Source organism: Atractosteus spatula, chromosome 19 (genome assembly GCF_055471065.1).
Source record: "Atractosteus spatula isolate fAtrSpa1 chromosome 19, fAtrSpa1.hap1, whole genome shotgun sequence".
Taxonomy (NCBI): domain Eukaryota; kingdom Metazoa; phylum Chordata; class Actinopteri; order Semionotiformes; family Lepisosteidae; genus Atractosteus; species Atractosteus spatula.
The window spans coordinates 13,198,000-13,217,351 of NC_142724.1; the positions used below are offsets into that span (position 1 = coordinate 13,198,000).

Consider the following 19,352-nt stretch of genomic DNA (forward strand, 5'->3'; position numbering starts at 1 on the left):
GTCTGTGATGAGCAAACCCTTTGCCAATGTTTTTAAATCTCACCTCGTTGCTTTGCAATGTTTGGACGTCCCCTTTCAGCTGAAGTACTTCTGAGTTTCGATTTATGAAAACCGAAACAGCTACAGGATATTGCAATTCACTGTCACTTAATTTTAGAGGTCTGCATTTGTTCAGAGACACAAAGACCCCTTTAAAACGTACTCTTAGTCTTATACTCTATGTACAAATAGCGATTCCAAAGGGTGCCTAAATGTGTTATTTCGATTTAGAATAATAGTAAAATATCAGATTTCACTACTACTTGCGTAGCATTGCTGTTGATACAACCTGCTTGCATTACAAGGCTATAGGAACACTACATTTTGGTTTAACCGCTATGTACTGTATGCGCATAGTGTGGCTTTTTTCAATGGCTGAGAGACCCATCGCTAAGAGGAAACATTATTATCGAAGGTAACAGTTATTACTACTTTAACAAACACAGTATGGGGTTGTGAACATGGGTGAACAGATTCCGGTATAAAGTATTTTTACGCCCTATTAAGCGAATGGTGTGATACGTTTTCGTGCGTTTGTTTGATCTAACAGGGTAAACATTTATTTCGTCCAGCTACTTGAGATAGGGCAATGTGGGCTCCATTGTTTTTGTTGATTAATATCGATGCCATGACTAAGCGTCATATGGTCACACTTTACAGCACATCCTTCAGGAAGTTTTCACGTTAGCGTGCAAAGTTCCCTCTGAAGAAAGAAGTCAATGGTGTTTCAGCATTTGAGATGATTCAACACTAGTACTGTATGGACACAATGGCCATTATAACATGGGTGTAAGCAACGTACATTCCAGAATTCAACCGCATTTATAATCCAATGGTTCTGTATTTGCAATATTATACAGCCAATTTATACTTGTCAAAACAAACGAATTGCTAGGCAGGTCTAGTTCTAGGGTGTTGTACCAAGTATTGACTCACCACTTAGGATATTTCAGGTTGGTATTTTTTATACATAATTTGGTGTCCCCATAAAACATTTCCCCTTAAAAAAACAGAGTATTGGTACAGAGTATTATCAAAGTAAAAAAAAAATGAAAATGAATTTTTAGGCACTGCCAACGAAATGTGAAAAAAAGTTTAGGGGAACAGATTTTGTATAGGCACTCCAGTAACAGCACAAGGTTTTATTTTAGTCATCAGATGGTTGTAAGCATTAAAAAAACTTACGCATGCTACAAAGGGATGGGAAATTATAAATACTCCTAAAGCTGGTGTCTTGAAACCCAGCTCAACAGCTCTCAAGATCATTTAGCTCTATTAAAATTGTGCATTCTGAAACATTACTATTACTACACACAGGGGTTGTCATGGCAATTGAGAAGTTATACTCATGGTGTAGAGAAATAATCACGGAGCTTTTAAGGTGTTTTTGGTGGTGAACGTCCTGTCAAGATTGTTGAGTTCTGATTTTGTTCAAACAGGTTCCCTGATACTCACAGTGCAGGATTTCTTTGGCTATCCTTCATACCTGCTCTGAGTCCATGTGTTATGTGTTTTATCAGTGGAAATTTAAGACTGGATATTCCAGGGTAACCTGCACACTATTTAAGATTTAAGAGCAGCAATTAACATGCATTTAAACTATTACCACCAATATATATTCTATATGTTTCAGAGTGTATTGAATAAGTTGGTAGTTACATTAAAATGTGGAATGTAATTCAGTGCTGAAAACACACCGAATGTATTAAAATATGTTCTGAATTTAAGGACTATTTGCATACTTATGTGGTCTATCTAATGAATTATAACCAGTATGATAAATAAAAACACATTTCTGTTGCAGTCACACTAAATATCTTTAGGTAGATATTTGAACTGAAGAAAACCTAACACTAGGAATCCCGGAATTTCTCATGTTAAAAATGAGTTTCCAAAAAACCTTCATTAGCACAGCTTAACACAGCTAACATTTACATAGCTTACAAGCTATGTGTTTCAAAGCCTTTGTCTTGAAGCATAACTCAATATGGAACCATTGTAATTTTAATTTTATGGAAGGGAAAAAAAAACAGAAACATCAGAACAGTCTTAAGAACTGTACAAATGTTTAATATCAAACCTTAAGTGTCCAGTCTCAGATCAGTGCGTAAAGCTTTACTTTATGAGAACTGGTATCTATTACAAAAAACCTCTACTGTAAACCAAAAGTCCAAGGGCTGATGTTTTTCTTAAGGCATTCAAAAGGTTTTCTTACAAGGCATGTAAATATCAGCATATTACATTACCGTCAATTATTTGCGATGTACAATAAAACTAATTTACACTTAAAAAAAATTATGTACAACAGTGAACTTTTGTTATTTACAAGACAAAGTGGGCAGCAAACTGTACACAACAAAATCAGGAAAACAAGGCGATGAAACGGTTCGCCTTTGGAAAATAATACAATGACACAAAAGAAAGAACACAGGAGCCAATCAGTCAGTGTGAAATGTGTTCTGGAGTCCCTCACTGAAATCTGGATGCAATTTGTGTGGAAAGTTTAAAAACTGGCAGCTACTCTGCACGCATTACTGAGACCAGTGCTTTGTGGTTTCAAGTATTTATTGATGGCTTCAAAGGTAAGCCACCTAGACATAGAGGGATATATATATACATATACTGTATTTCCATCAAAAAATGTACAGGTAGTTTAAGGTATATTTGTCTTTCAGATAGAAAATCGTTTCTTGAAATAATAAATCGAGGGGGAGGGGTGACTGAATTCAGACAGTTTTCAGTCTTATCCAGAAAAAAAATCAATTATAGTTCATAAACTATAGTGAGTCACTCAAAGTGCTTGCTTGAACACTAGAGGCATATCTATACATACCTGTATATAAAAATATATATTAACCTGTATTCAAAGGTAAGGATAACTCAGCTGTTGAAACCATAAGCTTCTGTTCTCTTGAGACAATTGACAGTCTGTTGCCTTCTGAGACAGTATCCACCAGATTTTGTTTCACTTCAGCTCATCATGTGAGAAAGAGGGAACAGGCGAATAAACTGATGATGCTAAACATCTTGCAAATGCCATATGTACTAGTGACACTTAGCACGTGAGATTTGAAACAATGAGGGTCCTTTAGATCTGTAACATGTATTGAGAGAGATCTGTACCTTGGTATCAAAATGTTAAGAAAAGCACAACCCCTCCACCCCCCCCCTCCAAGATCTTCTGTCAGGGATGGCGCAATTCTGATCCTGGAGGGTCAAGGTGTTGGCTGGTTTTCATTCTCAATGACTGAAACTGGTCCAGTTAAGCCAACGTGCAGCTCATTAACAGCTTCTCCCAGTTCCTCAGGTGCTGTAGCTTAGCAGAGAAGAAAACTGCAGACATCCCTCCAGGACCAAGGCTGTCCATCTCTGCTCTTCCTCCATTCCAGCCTTGTGCTCAGAAGATGCAAAAAAAGGAACAACACTGAAATACTTCACATTAAAACAAACGCCCAGATAGCCTTCCGGGCCAAGCCATGTGCTTTGTGAGGAAGCTCCGCAGTCCTGTTGTTGTTACTGCTTTTCCACGTGATCCTCCTTCACCTCGATCACAGTGGTCTCTTCGGTCTGCGTGACCGCCGTCTCGATGGTGCTCGTGGGCACGGCCACTATGGTCCCTCCCGCTGCGGCCATGTTCTGGAGGGTGGCGCCCAGCGCCGGCAGCGTGAGCAGCTGGAAGGGGCTGACCACCTTGACGATGGTGCTGCCGTCCTGGATGGCGGCCGTGCTGAGGACGGTCAGGTTGGAGGCGTCGGGCTGGATCTCCACCGTGTTGGGGATGGTGGCGCCCGGCGACGCCAGCACCGTGTAGCCTCCCAGTAGCGGCGAGTTCGTGGTGGTGAAGGTGGCAGGCTGCTGGGAGGAGTTGCTGATGCCGGAGCCCTGGATGGCCGACATCACTTTGCTCAGAGAGAGGTTGGTCAGCTGGGTGACGGGCAGCCCGGAGGCCAGTGTGATCTGCGCTGGCTGGCTGGACACGTGGGTGGCCACAGACGCTGGGCCTGAGGTGGCGCGCGTCAGCCGGGGTCGCTTTGGTGCCGGCGGGTTCGAGACTGGCGTTAGCGTCATTAAAACGTTGTTCAGGTGCTGAGATTTGCTCTTCAGCTCTTTGGCCCTCTTGCGGTGCTCATCACATTGTTGCTCCAGAGCTGCAGTAAGAAAAAGCAAGGAGCAGTCAGTTACTAAGATTACTAAGTGACTTACCAATCGCCCATTTCTTCTATACTGAGCATCCAAAGAAGGTTGGCACTCATAACAGCCAGCCTGCCATCAGTCACTATGAGTGGAGTTCTGTAGCAGCTAGATGCTCCTGCCCAGACCTTAACCCTTGCATCGCCTCATCAATCCTGAAGGACTGCGTTCAGGTGTAATGTCTTGCCAAATTTACAATTTGCCAGTTGTAAACATGCCTGACACCAAGCAACAGCGATCCGACTTAGCACGATCTGATATTTTGTAATGTAGAGTTCTTTTTGGAGGCATAAAGGGAGAACACTCTCCTTCCATCCTTCCTGGCATTTTTCGGAAAAGTGAAAATGGGAACAATAGGAGAGGAAGAGGAACTGCAGTGACCGTGCAAGTGGAGCCTCTGAGGAATAGGGTGGGTTTCCGGGACTGTCCAGGCTTCACCGGAAAGGGACCAGTGGTACATCACAGGAGCCTGGAGGAGTCCCGCAAGCCAATAAAAGTGTGCTCTTAAGCTGGTGATGCGCCATCTCTGGGTTACATTGTGTGGACTGGGGATAGTTATTCTCCACACATATCAAGAGAACAGTGTCTTGGTGTCACTGGTAAACAGGGCATATTTGTTCCTTTCTGCGTTTTTCTACCTTGGTTTTTATCAGGCTTGACATTTAATAGCTTACTGTTGAGTGCCAACAGGAACTAAGTTAATCAAGGGATAAAATGTTTATGCAATGTTTCCAAAAACATCTACTCGCTCTTCAAAATTCTAACCATTCTATGCATGCATACCTACGGTGATAAGTTTCTTCTGATGCCCAGTATTCTTTCTCAGTGGGAAACTGTTTCTTTTCACAACAGCAGGAAATTGCTGCACTGAGGGATAACCAATACGTTTCCTTGAAATGCAGAAAAAAACTACACTCTGCTTAAACTGAGTTTCCAAGTCATTTTTTAAAGGGACAGAAACAGGTGTACCTCCTTTCGACCAGAGACAGCAACGCTGCCAAGAAATATCTGACTTGCATGGATATTTAAATAGTAAACAAAAACATAACCCCAAAAATCTCTTTCAAACTCCAAGATTTAATCATTTGCGTCTAAATAATCTAATATAAGATCTACACTAATATAAGATTTCATTAATTTTTCAGCCCGTATATGCTGCAGGCTCACTGTACGAAGGAAAAGATATTGGGGAACCTGGTAGTCAGTAAAGCTTCAGGCCACTATTCTGTCGTGGGCTCTCCACTCACCTACTAAGCTGCGCGTGTACTGCTCTCTGTACCGATCCATTTGGCTCTTGTGACTTGCCAGGACCTTCTTCACCAGGTCCAGCATGCCGAAGTTTTGCACTATATTGTTCAACAGGACAGCATCTGTAAAACATTTGCCCCGAAACCGGTTAATCAGAACAAAACCAGAGCCGCCTGTTGGTTTATTTTGGTTTACAACTCATTCGCTCCTGCCACACAGGCCAACCGCCTGAGGCTGCGTTTTTGCGGTCTCGTCGCGCATCGGCCTGGATTGTGGGCACTAACCGGTGACCTGTAGGGGCGGCTGCTGAATTCGGTCTTGTAGTCCCTTCAGTGTTTCTTTCACCTCCTTCTGGAACTCTTCAATCACCTCCTCCAGCAGCCCCGCGTCCTTCAGCCCACGCCAGAAAGCTACCGTATCCTCTAGAAATGGAGACGTAGAAAGACTTTAGGTTTTCCCGGTTCAGTCCTGCAGCAGAACACCACTGACACCAGGCCACAGCATCCACATTCTTTAAATCCCACCTCTAGCACTTCCACTCCTGTCTAAAGGCACAATGTAAACCTCTATAGTGCTGTAGTGGAGTTAAACAAGAGCAAGATAAGGCCACTTCCACTGACCTCCAATTGTCGTCACCCACTCGGTACTGTCCTCTGAGGCTTCCACTGTGAAGGTGGCTGGAGAGCCGTTTACTGCAAAAACACATTCTCGCACGGTTAAGGCACGGAAACAAAACAAATAGCTTAAAAAAAGGACGATGTGACATCATGTAGGTACTTTGTATGTGCATGCCTTGAAACCAGAACATTTTTACACCCTCCAACCGTCCATCGATTTCCTAGCCAACTCATCCAATTCACACACACAGAGACATAGAGACACACACATAAAACACACAGAGAGACACACACACAGACATGCACCAGGGCCAGTTTTCCCAGAATCCAGCTAACCTAACAATATGTCTTTGGACTGTGGGAGGAAACCGGAGCACCCAGAGGAAACTCACTTGAACACAGGGAGAACATACAAACTCCACACAGACAGAAGCCCAGGCCCGGAGCTGAACCCAGGGCCACAGCGCTGTGAGGTATTAATGCTAACTACTGCACCACCGTGCCACCCTACACCGTCCATAAATCTGAATAACTGTGTGACACACGGAACAGGGCTCATGTTTATAGTCACAACTGCCCTGAAGCGCTCTCGTGTTTGTTTGAACTGGGCGGCTCCAGCGCACTGGTGGGTGGCTGTACGTGCAGCTAGAATCACAACAGCCTCTCGAGCCAATGTGTACAATAAGGCCCTGAAGCCCCTTCTTCTAAACACTCTACTCTATGCATACTACAAATGTGGTGTCTAAATTATTACAACAGCAAATGTCTGGAACCTGAAATGCTATCTGTAGAGATAAAAAAAAATGTAGCAAACGTCTTCTGCTTTGATGCAGAAGGCCTCATAAATTTCTGGCTGCACTGCATACTAATTCAAGCAGTTTGGCTGTGCAAATTGAGCACACACCTACCCCGATTCAGTTTACTAGACGCACTGATCGGGGAGTGCTTACTGTCTTGCCTCTGTGCGAGTCACAGTAAAATAATAACAGCTTTTAATTAATAAAAGGTGCCGTGCACATCATTAGAGCCGATAAATAGAAGCCTCTAAACGCGGTTCTGTGCATGAGTTTCTTTCGACACCAGACAAACGCGACCCATTCCTCCATTTTTTTCCCCCCACAGACACCTCATCGATCCATACAAAGCCCCGCGGCTCCACTTCAAACTGGGCCAGCGGGTTGGTCAAGGCGCGGCTTGCGGAGGGAGCGGCCGACTGGATGTCGGGTACCGTCGGCTGACGCGGGGGTGATGGGGATGAATTCGGTGGACTGCTGGCTGCTGAAGGAGGCCCTGTTGCCCACCAGGTCGATTTTCGTGCTGCGGCAGGTGTTGGAACAGACCTTGGCGTGCTGGTAGAAGTCCAGCTCTCCGGAGTCCATGATCTTCCTGGATTAGAGACGAAAGGTCACAGCCTTGTGAGGACCTGAATGAACCCCCCCCCCCAATCAAACCACATGGATCTAAAACAGAGACATTATAATTAACATAGACTAACAGCTCATACATAAACAGATTCACAGAGAAAGAGTGATTAACACCTTTAACATTCAATACTACAGAGCAGAATGCTGGCATGTTCTCTCTTTAGACCTACATCAGTGTAGTTCAATTACTGCAAAATATTTAAAGGCTCTGTAAACACTCTTGAAATGAAAACAACCTTTAATAAAATGTTCTCCATAGGGACAATATGCTTTTCAGGCCACCTTGTGCAGACTAAATTAATGCAATCCTACAATGATTTAGATTAAATAAATTGTGCTGAAGTAGTATTTTAAGATCACTTTATTGGCCATACACAATTTCTTGTATTAGGAATTTGTCTTTTAGCATACCCCAGCTTGCTCTCCATGAGACACACAGACAGGGAGAGACGCTTGGGGTCAGAGCGCAGGGGCAGCCATTTATACGGCACCCCTGGAGCAGTTGGGGTTAAGGGCCTTGCTCAGGGGCCCAACGGAGTAGGATTCCTCTGCCGGCTGTGGGATACAAACCGACAACCTTCCAGCCACAGGCACAGATCCTTAGCCACAGAGCCACCGCACCACACCAATATTATAACTTATACTGCCACAATACTTTATAAAAGAATTGGAGAGAAAAAAGCATAATTTTAGCTTTTGCATTTTTAAAGAGCAAGCAGTTTTGCTCCAACTTCAGAAATCAAGGCCAAGGCAGTAAGGAAATCTCCCAGCACAGTACTTTACATTGTACTTAAACTGGTTTATCACCCAGGGCAGCTCTATCCAAACCTCCTTAATGAAGTAATAATTCTTTTCTTTCACAAACATCTGTTTAACTCAACTATTGATCACTTTAATCTTCCCAACTCTCTAATCATTCCTTTAAGCAGTCCCAAGTGGGAAATAACGATAAACACATTATAAAGAGAAAGTGTTCAGCCCATCAAGTTCAGCTTACAAATGTTACACCCGTGGTACAATATGAATATTTAAAACAAGTACATACTGAGCATCAAAAGAGATCACTTATAGCTGCAACAAATTCACAAAAAGTCATAGTTCGGAAGATGAGTCTTTCTTTAGCAGGTGCAGTTGACACTTAATTGAATGGACATGGCTAAGGTAAACTCGTTTTGCTCATTAACATTTGTCACAAACAGAGCTGATCAGCAGGGAGTCTGTGTGTGTGTGTTTGCCATTGAAAGCAATACAAGCTGTATATCTGTGACGCATGCTTTGCACCAGGTTGCAGCTGCTGTCTGGTTGGATTCTCTCCCATTCTGGACGAGCACCTGCCTGTTCACGGGTCTCTGGGCCGCAGATGCTATCTGTCAGCCCAGCTTACTCCACCAAGTGCGATGTCACATTCTCATCTTGCAGGAGAGAAGAGAGGCGCTGTCACATGAGGACTGATATAGCCAGCAGCCATATCACCCTGTAGCTCACAGCTGGCAGCCCCACTGGAGCTCAGCAGGTGTGAGCCTGGTCAGTACTTGGATGGGACACCTCCTGGGAAAAACTAAGGTTGCCGCTGGAAGAGGTGTTAGTGGGGCCAGCAGGGGGCGCTCACCCTGCGGTCTGTGTGGGTCCTAATGCCCCAGTATAGTGAGGAAAACACTATACTGTAAAAAGGCACCGTCCTTCGGATCAGACATACAGCCGAGGTCCTGACTCTCTGTGGTCATTAAAAATCCCAGGGCGTTTCTCAAAAAGAGTAGGGGTGTTACCCCCGTGTCTGAACTGGCTTCTTTACTGTGTTCTCCTCCCCACTGATAGCTGCTATGTGGTGAGAGTACTGGAGCATTATTTCTGCCGTCACATCATCCAGGTGGGGCTGCACACTGGTGGTGGTGCAGGGGAGTCCCCACTACCTGTAAAGCACCTGTGGTGCACTCATTGATGTCCAGCAGGGTCATGGACATGACACGAAAACCTGACTCATCACCAAAGTCACTAAACAAGAGTTGGCTTTGCTTTTGGCAATACCCGCGGCACCAAGGTGCAGTTCTCTTGATAAGCAGGGCATATTGGTTTCTTTCTGCATTTCTGTTTCCCGACTTTCACCAGAGCTGACCTTCAAAAGGTGAAATCACCTCAGCACAAGTGTCCGATCAGCTCTCTCCTCGATAAAGTGATTTAGCGCTTGCATAACAGCCAAAGTCACACGTTTAAAAAAAAAAAAAACATACCTTAACATGATGCCATTCAAACGAATCGCTCTCTTCCAGTCTTTCAATGTTGACTTCCCCGCCAAATGGACAAACTCTTTAGGACTGATTAGGTGTTCATTATACTGGGGGAAAACAAAATATACACAAATGTGGATTAAATTGTCCTTGCTTTGTTGTGTAATTCTGTTGTGAAAGCAGTACAATGGTTATCTTATAAAGTAGCCCATTCTTCAGGGTACATGATACAGCAAAGCTCAAACTCATGTATTCGAATGAAGCATGGATTTTCACTTTTTTGGAAATGTAAGTTTGAGACCTGTGTATTTTTTTATCATCTTTATTTATCATTTTTATCAAGCTTTACTTCCATATAGCACACAGCAGCACAAGACACATGAGCACTCAGCCATCTGCTCAGATTAGGCTAGGAAATTAAGCCAGCTAATACAAAGTGAACAGAAACACTGCTGTTGATAATGCATTCTTACTTCTTGTAAATTAACTTCACGTTAATACTGCTGCAATCTGTTAATCAGAGAAACTCATTAAAGACAATTTAGCGTTTCACTACCTTCCCCTTTTTTCATTTGAAACGGTTTTGCCCTTTTCCATTTTTCTTAACAATTGATCTACTTCAATGAGGCTGCTTCTGAACTGTTTTAAATACGCACAGAATTAGTTTTGAAGAAACAAGCAAATCCTATCCCCCCTGAAGACACATAATAAGAAAAAATATAGTCGATGACATACATCATTCTTTCAAGAAAAAGCTTAATGACCAACTTTGCATTCAGGAGAATGGGCAACATATTTTCGGTGACATTTAGTTTTGCATTTAATTACCACAGAAATCAATGAGTCTTCTGCAGCAGACCTCTCACATTCTTAGCCTGACTGGCTGGAAGCTGGACAGAACAGACTCACCTGCACACACTTGATATTAATTCCAGGACAAACAAATTTCTTCCAGATGAGGTTGGCCTTGCTCTCTCCACACGTTATGGGGTAGATAATTTCCGGCTCCACATTTTCCACTTCTTCTGATAACTTCACAGCTAATAAGAGTTCAAAAGCAGAAAACACCATATACTAATACCTTTAGAACACATACATGACTTTCAGCAATCAAATGTTCAGTGAGAGTCATTATGATCCATAAAAAAACTCTTTAAGTGACGATTAATAAAACCAGGAATATTAAAAGAGCTGGGATTACTGATGTGCTAATTGATGTGTAATTCGCATGTTCTTACTGAAGAACATTAATAAAATGGCTTCAGTCACACTGAAATAAATAAAGCAGTTAATAATATATTTACTTTTAATTTTGAGGAAGTGTTTAATAATATTTTAAATAAGAATAGCAAGTAGCATATCGTGTAGGGTCTTCAAACCAGACACAGAGGACATACAGTCCTTTATAAAACTTCTTGCAAACATATAATTTAGTTATTGTCTCTTAGAGCTGGGCGATAATTCGATAACGATAATTATCGCGATATAATTTTCCTCGATATAATTTTAACAAAAGTTCGATAAATGTTCGATATATATGTTTATGCTTTGCGCATGATATGCGCATGAGCACAAAATACTGCGCGACCGGGCAGCTAACAGATTTGTTTAATGTTTCTGCTGTTTGGCAAGTGTTTCTTGTGTTCTTAAAATAAAAAGTTGTTTAATTTACCAATTAACTGTCTGGTTTCTTCAACTTTTACTCAGGAGAAAAAATCTGCCTTTAAACTTGAAAGAAATAATGATTTGACATTTATCGTGATAATAACCGATATCGACTGATATGGAAATTTTTATCGTGATAACGTTTTTGGCCATATCGCCCAGCCCTATTGTCTCTAATTAAATGAAATGTGACAAATCAGTTTTCGGATTTGATATGAAACAATTTTCACTTAATAAAACTGTTGGGCCAAAGAAACAGCATTAATCAATTGTCAGACTTTATTTAATTTGCGTTTCCTTCCTCATTCAAAAAAGGTTTGTATTGTATTCCCCTGTCGTACTGAAAACTGTTTATTCTTTTCCTTTTAGTCATCAAAATTGGCTACATACAGTAATGAGCTATTTCTCACTAGGCCTATGCCTTTACAACGCTCATGGAAAAAATAGATTTATGCCTACAGAACGTATGTTTCTTAAGAAACACCTCCCTCACAATTTTAGACATTGCAATTATCATTTTTCTTTTCATTCAATTGATAGAATGTGTAAGACAGTTGATGGGGGTTTAAAGTTTGTTTTTCCGAAAAATGAAAAGAGCAAAATCTCTTGCACTGAATTAAGGAAAATTAATTCACATGGGGTGATCTGGTCTCCTGCTACTAAAAAAGCCCCGCTCGCTAGCTGTGAGCCTAAACACACAATCACGCAATGATGCGTCTGAGCACTCCCACACACTTGACTCCTGTGAGTCTCAAACACACAGTCAAATGCGGCATCAGTGCTTGTTGTGTGGGTTATGCAAATCTGCAACAGTGCTATGAAAAAAAAAACAAAGCAATGTAACTCTCTGTGCGGCTGCCTGTGTTTCAGAACATACCTATCATGGCCTCTTTCTCCAGCAGAGGGGTGGCGGTGAAGGTGCCCGTCTCGGCCTGAGCTTCCAGGCTCTGTTCGGTGATATCTTCGCTGCCAGGCAAAGACAAATCAGACCGGTCAAAATCACAAACCACTTGGCTGTAAGCATTGCACAGCTTTAGGGAAACCCCTGCCTATGAGTCTTATGAAGCCACAGGAGGACTAATGCCCCACGTCCAGGGCAGCTGTCTGAAACACACAGCTCACACCAAAATGTTCACGACATCTTGTCAAGAGGCTTAATTCCAGTACAGAGATGTGGGAGAGCCAGAGCCTATCCCAGGAAGCAACGGGCACAAGGTGGGATACGCCCTGGACCAATTCATCGCAGGGCCCACACAGACACAAACTCACACCAGGGCCAGTTTTCTCAGATGCCAATTAACCCACCAGCATGTCTTCAGACTGTAGGAAGTAAATGAAGCACCTGGAGGAAACCCACATAAACAAACTCCTTAAAGATGGCACCCCAAGAATTGAACCCAGGACCCTGGCACTGCAAGGCAACAATGCTAAGCAATGGTTTACTTCTTGTATTGAGATAAATTCTCACAGGAAAGATCTTAGTAGAACCACACTGAGGTCCTATGACAATGGAATACTACCTGTCTTCTAAGAAGCCATGTACCTTTACTGAAACACATGTTTTTGGGTTTGACAGTACACTTTCAATGCAGTGTGACCTTTTGAAATATAAAGCACAGCCATTGCACTAAACACTGCAAGGCTCTGAGTACAATGTTGTTTCTTCTTGATTTTCTGAACATTTTAGGATCTGTACATTTGGCTTGTTTCACATTTTGCCCAGCCCACTGGTAGTTCCCTGCTGTTTTCTGTCCTCTGATCCCCAGCAAGCTCATAACCAAAAACAACCACCAAAGCTTTCTGGAGAAGCACTTCAGCATCATCGCAATGTCAAGACACCTGCTCTCCCGCAAGTCTAAAGAAATGCATGTTGCCATTTGGTAGAAAAAACATGATATTACCTTCTAACAGCTCCTCATTTAATTTATTTGAAACCAGAAATTCCTATGAACAATGCAGGTTGAAAAACAAGACTCTACATTGATTGTAACAGTCTGCACAAAAATCAACAACACCACACTGAGTCACTCTGAGACCCGTAGGCATTTGTAAAGATTGGCTGATGAGCTAGAAAAAGACTGATTCACTTATATAACCGAATGTACTGCTGATGAAAACGCCAGACCTCCCCTTATAGAAGACATCAAAAGGTTCTAATGCTGACCATGGCACTGTTTCAGTGCTTTGCATCAGCTCTTCCGAATTCACACATGGCCTGTAGCCCTGATGACCAGATGTAGGAGAAATTAAAGAGGAATCTACTAGGAAAAAAGGTGCAAGCTGAGAACAAGGTACCCAGAGAAGTCACGCTTCCTGCAGTGAAATATATTTAACAGCTAATCTAGTTGTAAGATCGCCATTTCTCTTGTAAATAAAGTGGGCAGTTTTCACCTGCAAACATTAAGCCCATGTAAACATGGTGATTAATCTCAGATTCGATTAAGAACACAAATAAAAGGCTGGTGCTGGCACACACCAGCAGTGACTGGTGTGAAAGGGGTGTGTGCTCTGAGGAACACAAGTTAACCTCGAACAAGCCCAGTCCATTCATACAGGTGAATATGGAAAAAAAGTAGGTCTCCTACAGTACAAGTCTACATGTCTGGTACAGTATAGGTAGCAGGTGCAAGACGACGGACCCCCGTAACCTTGAGTAAGCAGATGTGACTGAGATATTCAAAGCCGTGGAAAACAGACTGACCCCAGATGACTGTTCCATCTAAAAGCAGACTCCTGCCAAGGCATATAACAATGCACATGACCACCAACAGCATGACACAAACTGATAAATTCAATCAGCCTGTGGATGCTTCTCTACAGCCCTTTAAGACAAAGCCCTGCTACTAGTATTCTTCAATTAATACACTTCAAATGAATGAGCAAAATGGTCGGATTGACTTTGTCTTGTTTTTAACCATTTACTCGAATTGTATTTTCTGGGGAAACACAATTCACGGGGTTATGTCTGGCATCTCCAGCACAATGCATTTAAGATTTATTTTTGTGTTTGTTATTGTTGTTGAAAATTAATATTAAGAATGACAAAACTGTTGAAAGGTGATATAGGGAAAAGAGAATTCAATCAATATTTCTTAGTAGTAAAAAAGTAGAGTTTTGAAAAATGTGGAAGGTTTTACCTGAGATAATATCACACTTTTTCTAGCTAAAAGAGATCTATTGAATTTGTAGCTCTTGCCGACCTCTGTAACTCTTTAAAGTAAACTATCCTTGCCCGGAAATACCATATTAAAATTCAAAATATATGCTAAATCATAATCATTTTTGAGGTACGTATTCTATTAGAAAAAAAAAGGACAGATTTGAAGATATACTGTATAAACTAAATAAGATATAATCATCATGCTGCTGTTTTTATTGCACTTGTAGTCACATATCTTGTCACCAGTGCTCTTTCGGTTTGAAATATTGCCATTCTGCCATAGAATTTGGAAGGAAAAAACAGATTAATTTAAATTCTTCTCAGAGTTGAATGAGAGAAATGGCATTTCAAGTCCACCTGTGCTGCTCCACCATGAGAGTCTACAACTTCATCAATGGGTTTCAGGTCCCTATGCAATGCCAATATATTTCCCTTGCACCTTGTTCGTGTCCCTCTGCCCCGAGAAGCTTTTTAAGAAACTTTTTTGAAAAATGCAGTAAGCACGCTAAATAGCAACTGATGTACAATCAACAACAGTGAATCCTACAGAGGTACAGATTGTACAGAAATGTACGTAATGAAAGCCATTAAAAAACAATCGGAAACAACAGCATTTCTTGCATTTTTAATGCCTTTCCATATATAGCACAATACAGAAAAAAAATCAAGTAGCAAGATTGATAGAAATCAGCTTTTACTGTTCTCCACAGGAACAGACATTTGTAAGGCAAAACAATCTGTAACCAACACTGAAAATCATTCAGATTCCATATTATTTCAGACAATAAAAAAAGCTCCCTCTGATTAATCAAATACTCATTCTGAGCCGTACTGCTTGAGCAATGCTGTATTAAGCAATGAATGACGTGAACTGGGGAATATTAGTTCAGTAAAAAAACAAGCTTAAATAGACGACTCTGTTCCGCGACACGCTGTGTGCGTGCGTCAGATACTTGCCTCTGCTGGGACAGCTCCGTCGTCACCAGCATGGTCTTCACCTCCTCCACAGCGGTGCCGTCGGCCGCGGTGTCCGGCGTCGTCACGACGACCACCTCCTCCACGTGCACGCTGACCTCGGAGGACGCCATGGCCAGAGATCCGCTGTCAGCCGCGCCGCCAACTCTGGAGGAGGACATCAGAGGTCAAGGGTCAACCCTATTCGGACAGAGCAGTGTCCAATGAGATCTGCCTTGTGAGAAATGGGCTGTGGGGTACCAAAGAAAAAAGCCCCATATGCTTTATTAACTGCAGCATATGTTCCTAATTATAACAGAAGGTATAACAGGAATTCAGGAATAAGGTTAGATCCTAATCTCGCATACTTCCACTCACCTTGTATAGAAGCCTCGCACCCGGGATTTCCCATAGTGCATCTCTCTTGTACCCGTCTCGCGATCCCAGCCACACTCTTTCTGCTACTCCCTGGCTCATTCCTCACAATACAAACTGGGGGGTTTGGGCAGCTACGAACTATGCCAAATAAACACCCCATATCTTGTCTCTCTTGGATTTAGTAGGATCTAACCGAACTACTCAAAAAAAATATCATGGAGATACCAGTTCAGCTACATAGCAGTGTTTCTAATAAAGGTATGGAGAACAGAAATAAAATGAAGTTTTTTTGTCAACATGTATAGTATAGCAAAAGCGGCTTATGACAATTAATGCATAACCTTGTTTCAGGCACAGGGTGACCATAAGTGTGAAACTCTGAATACGTTTTAACAAGAGGCCATCATTTACTATCTGTAGTGAATATTTTCTGTTGTCGCATGACCCCAAGAACAATAGCTTCAGTAATTTAATACTGCAAGATTTTTTGGGGTCATTTGCCAAATATATGTAGATATCTCTCCCTGGTTGTCTATCAATGCCCTTTCTTTTTATTATGCAAACCACTGCTATCTGCTGATCAAGGTGCAGGCTGTTGATCTTTGTTCTCTCACATCCCAGTGTCACTGGAGTGTAATAATAGACTGGTTTCTTAAAAGCCCAAACTCAGGTTTTATTACACTGACCTAAGTACGTCTGTCCACGTATCCTGGTGATGATATCAAACAGCAAGATTAGGAAGCCTTTGCTCACACAGCATTACTGCCTCCCTAGTAATCAGGTTTGTCACTATGAGACCTATTTTCCAGAGAATGGATAAACTGTTTAACGAAAAAACGGACTCGCCCAACATACGGCCTACTGACTTAATCGACATTGCCTTTGAAGATGGCAACGTTTTGAAAGGCTTGGGCTGTGAAGGCCGAAACTCTCGGCCTTGAATTCGCTGGAGCTCTGCACAATCCCAGGCAAGGACACCCTGATAAATGCAGGGAAGGGAAAAACCTGAGGCACGATAAGTAATAAAGACATCCGTTAGAACGCATGCATGTAAACTGAACGAGCTATTGTGACTCAAATAAGGTGTGCTTGCAGTGCCTGCTTCAGATTTTTGAGAATTGTTGGTATGATGGTGGACTCCGTCACTGTACAATCTCCCTGTCTCCCGACTGAATAAAGCTTGTTCTGTTCAACGCCCTCACTGAAGCTCTCTGATTCCTGGATTGGATTCTAACAGTCTGCATGCATAAAAGGTCATCTCAAAAATTAGCCGTTATAAATCCTTTTTTTTCTGTATTGATTTTTTACAGGAAGACGACGTCAGACCCTACAAGACCAGCTCCGCAGGCGGAAAGAATAATGAAGCTCGGAGCACTTCTGCCAAGCTCTGAGCCAAGATCGGCGCCGCTTCAGCACACAATTAGCCTGCTGGCTGATCCCGGGGGTAATTTATCCACCCCGAGGTCAACAAAGAGGACTAGAAGAGTGCCAGGTCCCAGGGGTGTCTGGAGATGAGAGGCCTGTCGCCAGCAGCAGAAGCCTACTGAGACTCTGCCTGAAATGTGCCACCAGGGCTCCACGCCAGGCGTGTGCACAAAAGAGGTGGGCAGCTCACAGCTGGTGCCGCTGAGGGCTGTCTTGTAACTGCGCGCTCAATCCCTTTCAACACACAAGAACGGGGTGGCCTCTCTTTTGAGAGACAACACGTGTGCCTTTGGTCGTGGTACCACAAAGCTGTCATCTGCCCCAGAACTGTCAATGCCAATAAAAGACACTTAATAACTGTAAAGACAAAGATAATAAGACTGTACAGGCATGAAAGAGAGATATTCCTGTTATACACAGGCAGTTTGTGCAAAAATGGACAGCTGTCAGTATTTGGATCTATAAGAGTTTGTGTAAAACAGTCCAATAAACTATACAGTGCCTAATGTGTGTTTTTTTTTTCTGCGGCTCTAAAAAAACAAGCATTTTCTTTTCTTTATTGTTTCTACATTTACACACTAGCCCATATAGTGTATATGAACTCTGTGTGGGGCTGCCATTACATTACAGAGAGACTGTGGTCCACATCCCAAAACAAATTCCCACTTTAAACGTCTCTGAACGAAGGCAAAACATATTCAGGCAGGCGTATTCAGGTGGTAGCTCTGTACCGCACATTATTTGTCACATGTTGTGTGCGTGGCCCGCCTGTAGTCCTGAATAACTACTAAAAGCACACCCAGACATGAAGATAACGCTGATCTCCTACTGCCTCCTCCTCCACCCCACAAGTCCCGGAGCCCACGCTGGGTACAAAGCTCACCCGCCCCCCGTGTGCCAGGGCAGCGTCAAGGGAAGTGACGTCAGACCAAGCAGCTGCAGCCGCGCAGCAGAGCCGACGACACCAACAGCGTCCTCCGCCCCCGACTCCATTTCCCAGCAGCCCTCGCCGTTACTCGGTCACTTGAAACTGTGTATTTGAAAACAGGGGATGCGGCGGCAACGAACTCATTGACCGTCGCTCGATTCCGTTAACGTTAAGCCCGTGGCTGGAGTCAGTTTTAGCAAATGTTAAAACTATCAGAGATCATGCCTTTGTGAGTGGGGGGAGGGATGCTTTTCAACGTGGGACTGGTGCCGAGCTGAAAAACAATGTTCAAACGTGATTCACAGGCTGCGTTTCATCTTTTTTTTTTTACTTTTCAGTGTGTTATGTGCTACAGGGGATGTGAAGGGGATAGCCAGCTCGTCGGAACAAAAGAGCGCATTCCTCAATTCATCGGGTTAAATTAAACGCTCGGGGAGACTGAAGGACTGAGCCCGGCCGCCCGTGTTTTTGCGCACTCCCGTGAAGTTGCTAGGGTAAATGCTATCGGGGTTGCGCAGCGGCACTCTTTTATGCCGCGGCGCGCACCCGCCGCGTTGCTAGGGCGAATGCCGCCGGGATCGCGCAGCGGTGGTTACGCCAGGCCGTACCGAAGGGCGCCGCGTTGACGCTCCGGAGTCGGCGGCGCGGTGGGCCGTATCGTCCGTACGGCAATCTCCGGGTGTGCGTCCTGACGCTCTGCCATCGAAACCACCCCCTCCCCCCCGACAAGCCCCTTACCAAGTGTCAAAAGCTTTCGGACGAAGCGCTTCTCTTACCTTCTGGGTTGGGAGACGGAGGCAACACCCGTTTTGGAGTTTCAATGGCAGGCAAGCGTGAGAAAAGGCTGCGTCTGTGCGGCAGCCTGTAAGCAGAAAGTGGTGACGCAGAGTGGAAAAGCAGGCAGGCGCGGGGGGCGGAGACTGCGCCTCCCGCGTCACCCGCTCTGCGGCCGCAGGGGGCCGCTGCTCCAGCCGGGCTGCGGCGAGACAGCAGCGCGCCGACCGGGGCCCGTCACACAGGGAGCGCCCTAACCGCAGCGCCTCCGAGCGTGGGCTTCCTCGCAGCAGCGTAGCGTCGAGCTCCAGCACTCACTGCCCT

General features: G+C 43.6%; 1 protein-coding gene across 2 annotated transcripts; it reads right to left on the reverse strand.

The window, feature by feature from the left end:
* Positions 1 to 2,091: 2,091 nt before the first annotated feature.
* gmeb2 (glucocorticoid modulatory element binding protein 2) lies at positions 2,092 to 19,144 on the reverse strand. 2 transcript variants are annotated; one of them, XM_088937536.1, is made up of 11 exons: positions 19,031 to 19,126; positions 18,210 to 18,356; positions 15,527 to 15,691; positions 12,287 to 12,375; positions 10,654 to 10,784; positions 9,748 to 9,851; positions 7,324 to 7,481; positions 6,099 to 6,170; positions 5,763 to 5,900; positions 5,478 to 5,600; positions 2,092 to 4,187 (listed from the first exon to the last, which is right to left on the reverse strand). In XM_088937536.1, exons 2-11 carry the CDS (start codon positions 18,317 to 18,319, stop codon positions 3,553 to 3,555), a joined length of 1,725 nt encoding a protein of 574 aa, XP_088793662.1. In that variant the 5' UTR covers positions 18,320 to 18,356; positions 19,031 to 19,126; the 3' UTR covers positions 2,092 to 3,552. The 2 variants fall into 2 exon arrangements, with proteins under 2 accessions (XP_088793662.1, XP_088793661.1); XM_088937535.1 differs by lacking the exon at positions 18,210 to 18,356 and having other exon boundaries at positions 19,031 to 19,144.
* Positions 19,145 to 19,352: the final 208 nt, after the last annotated feature.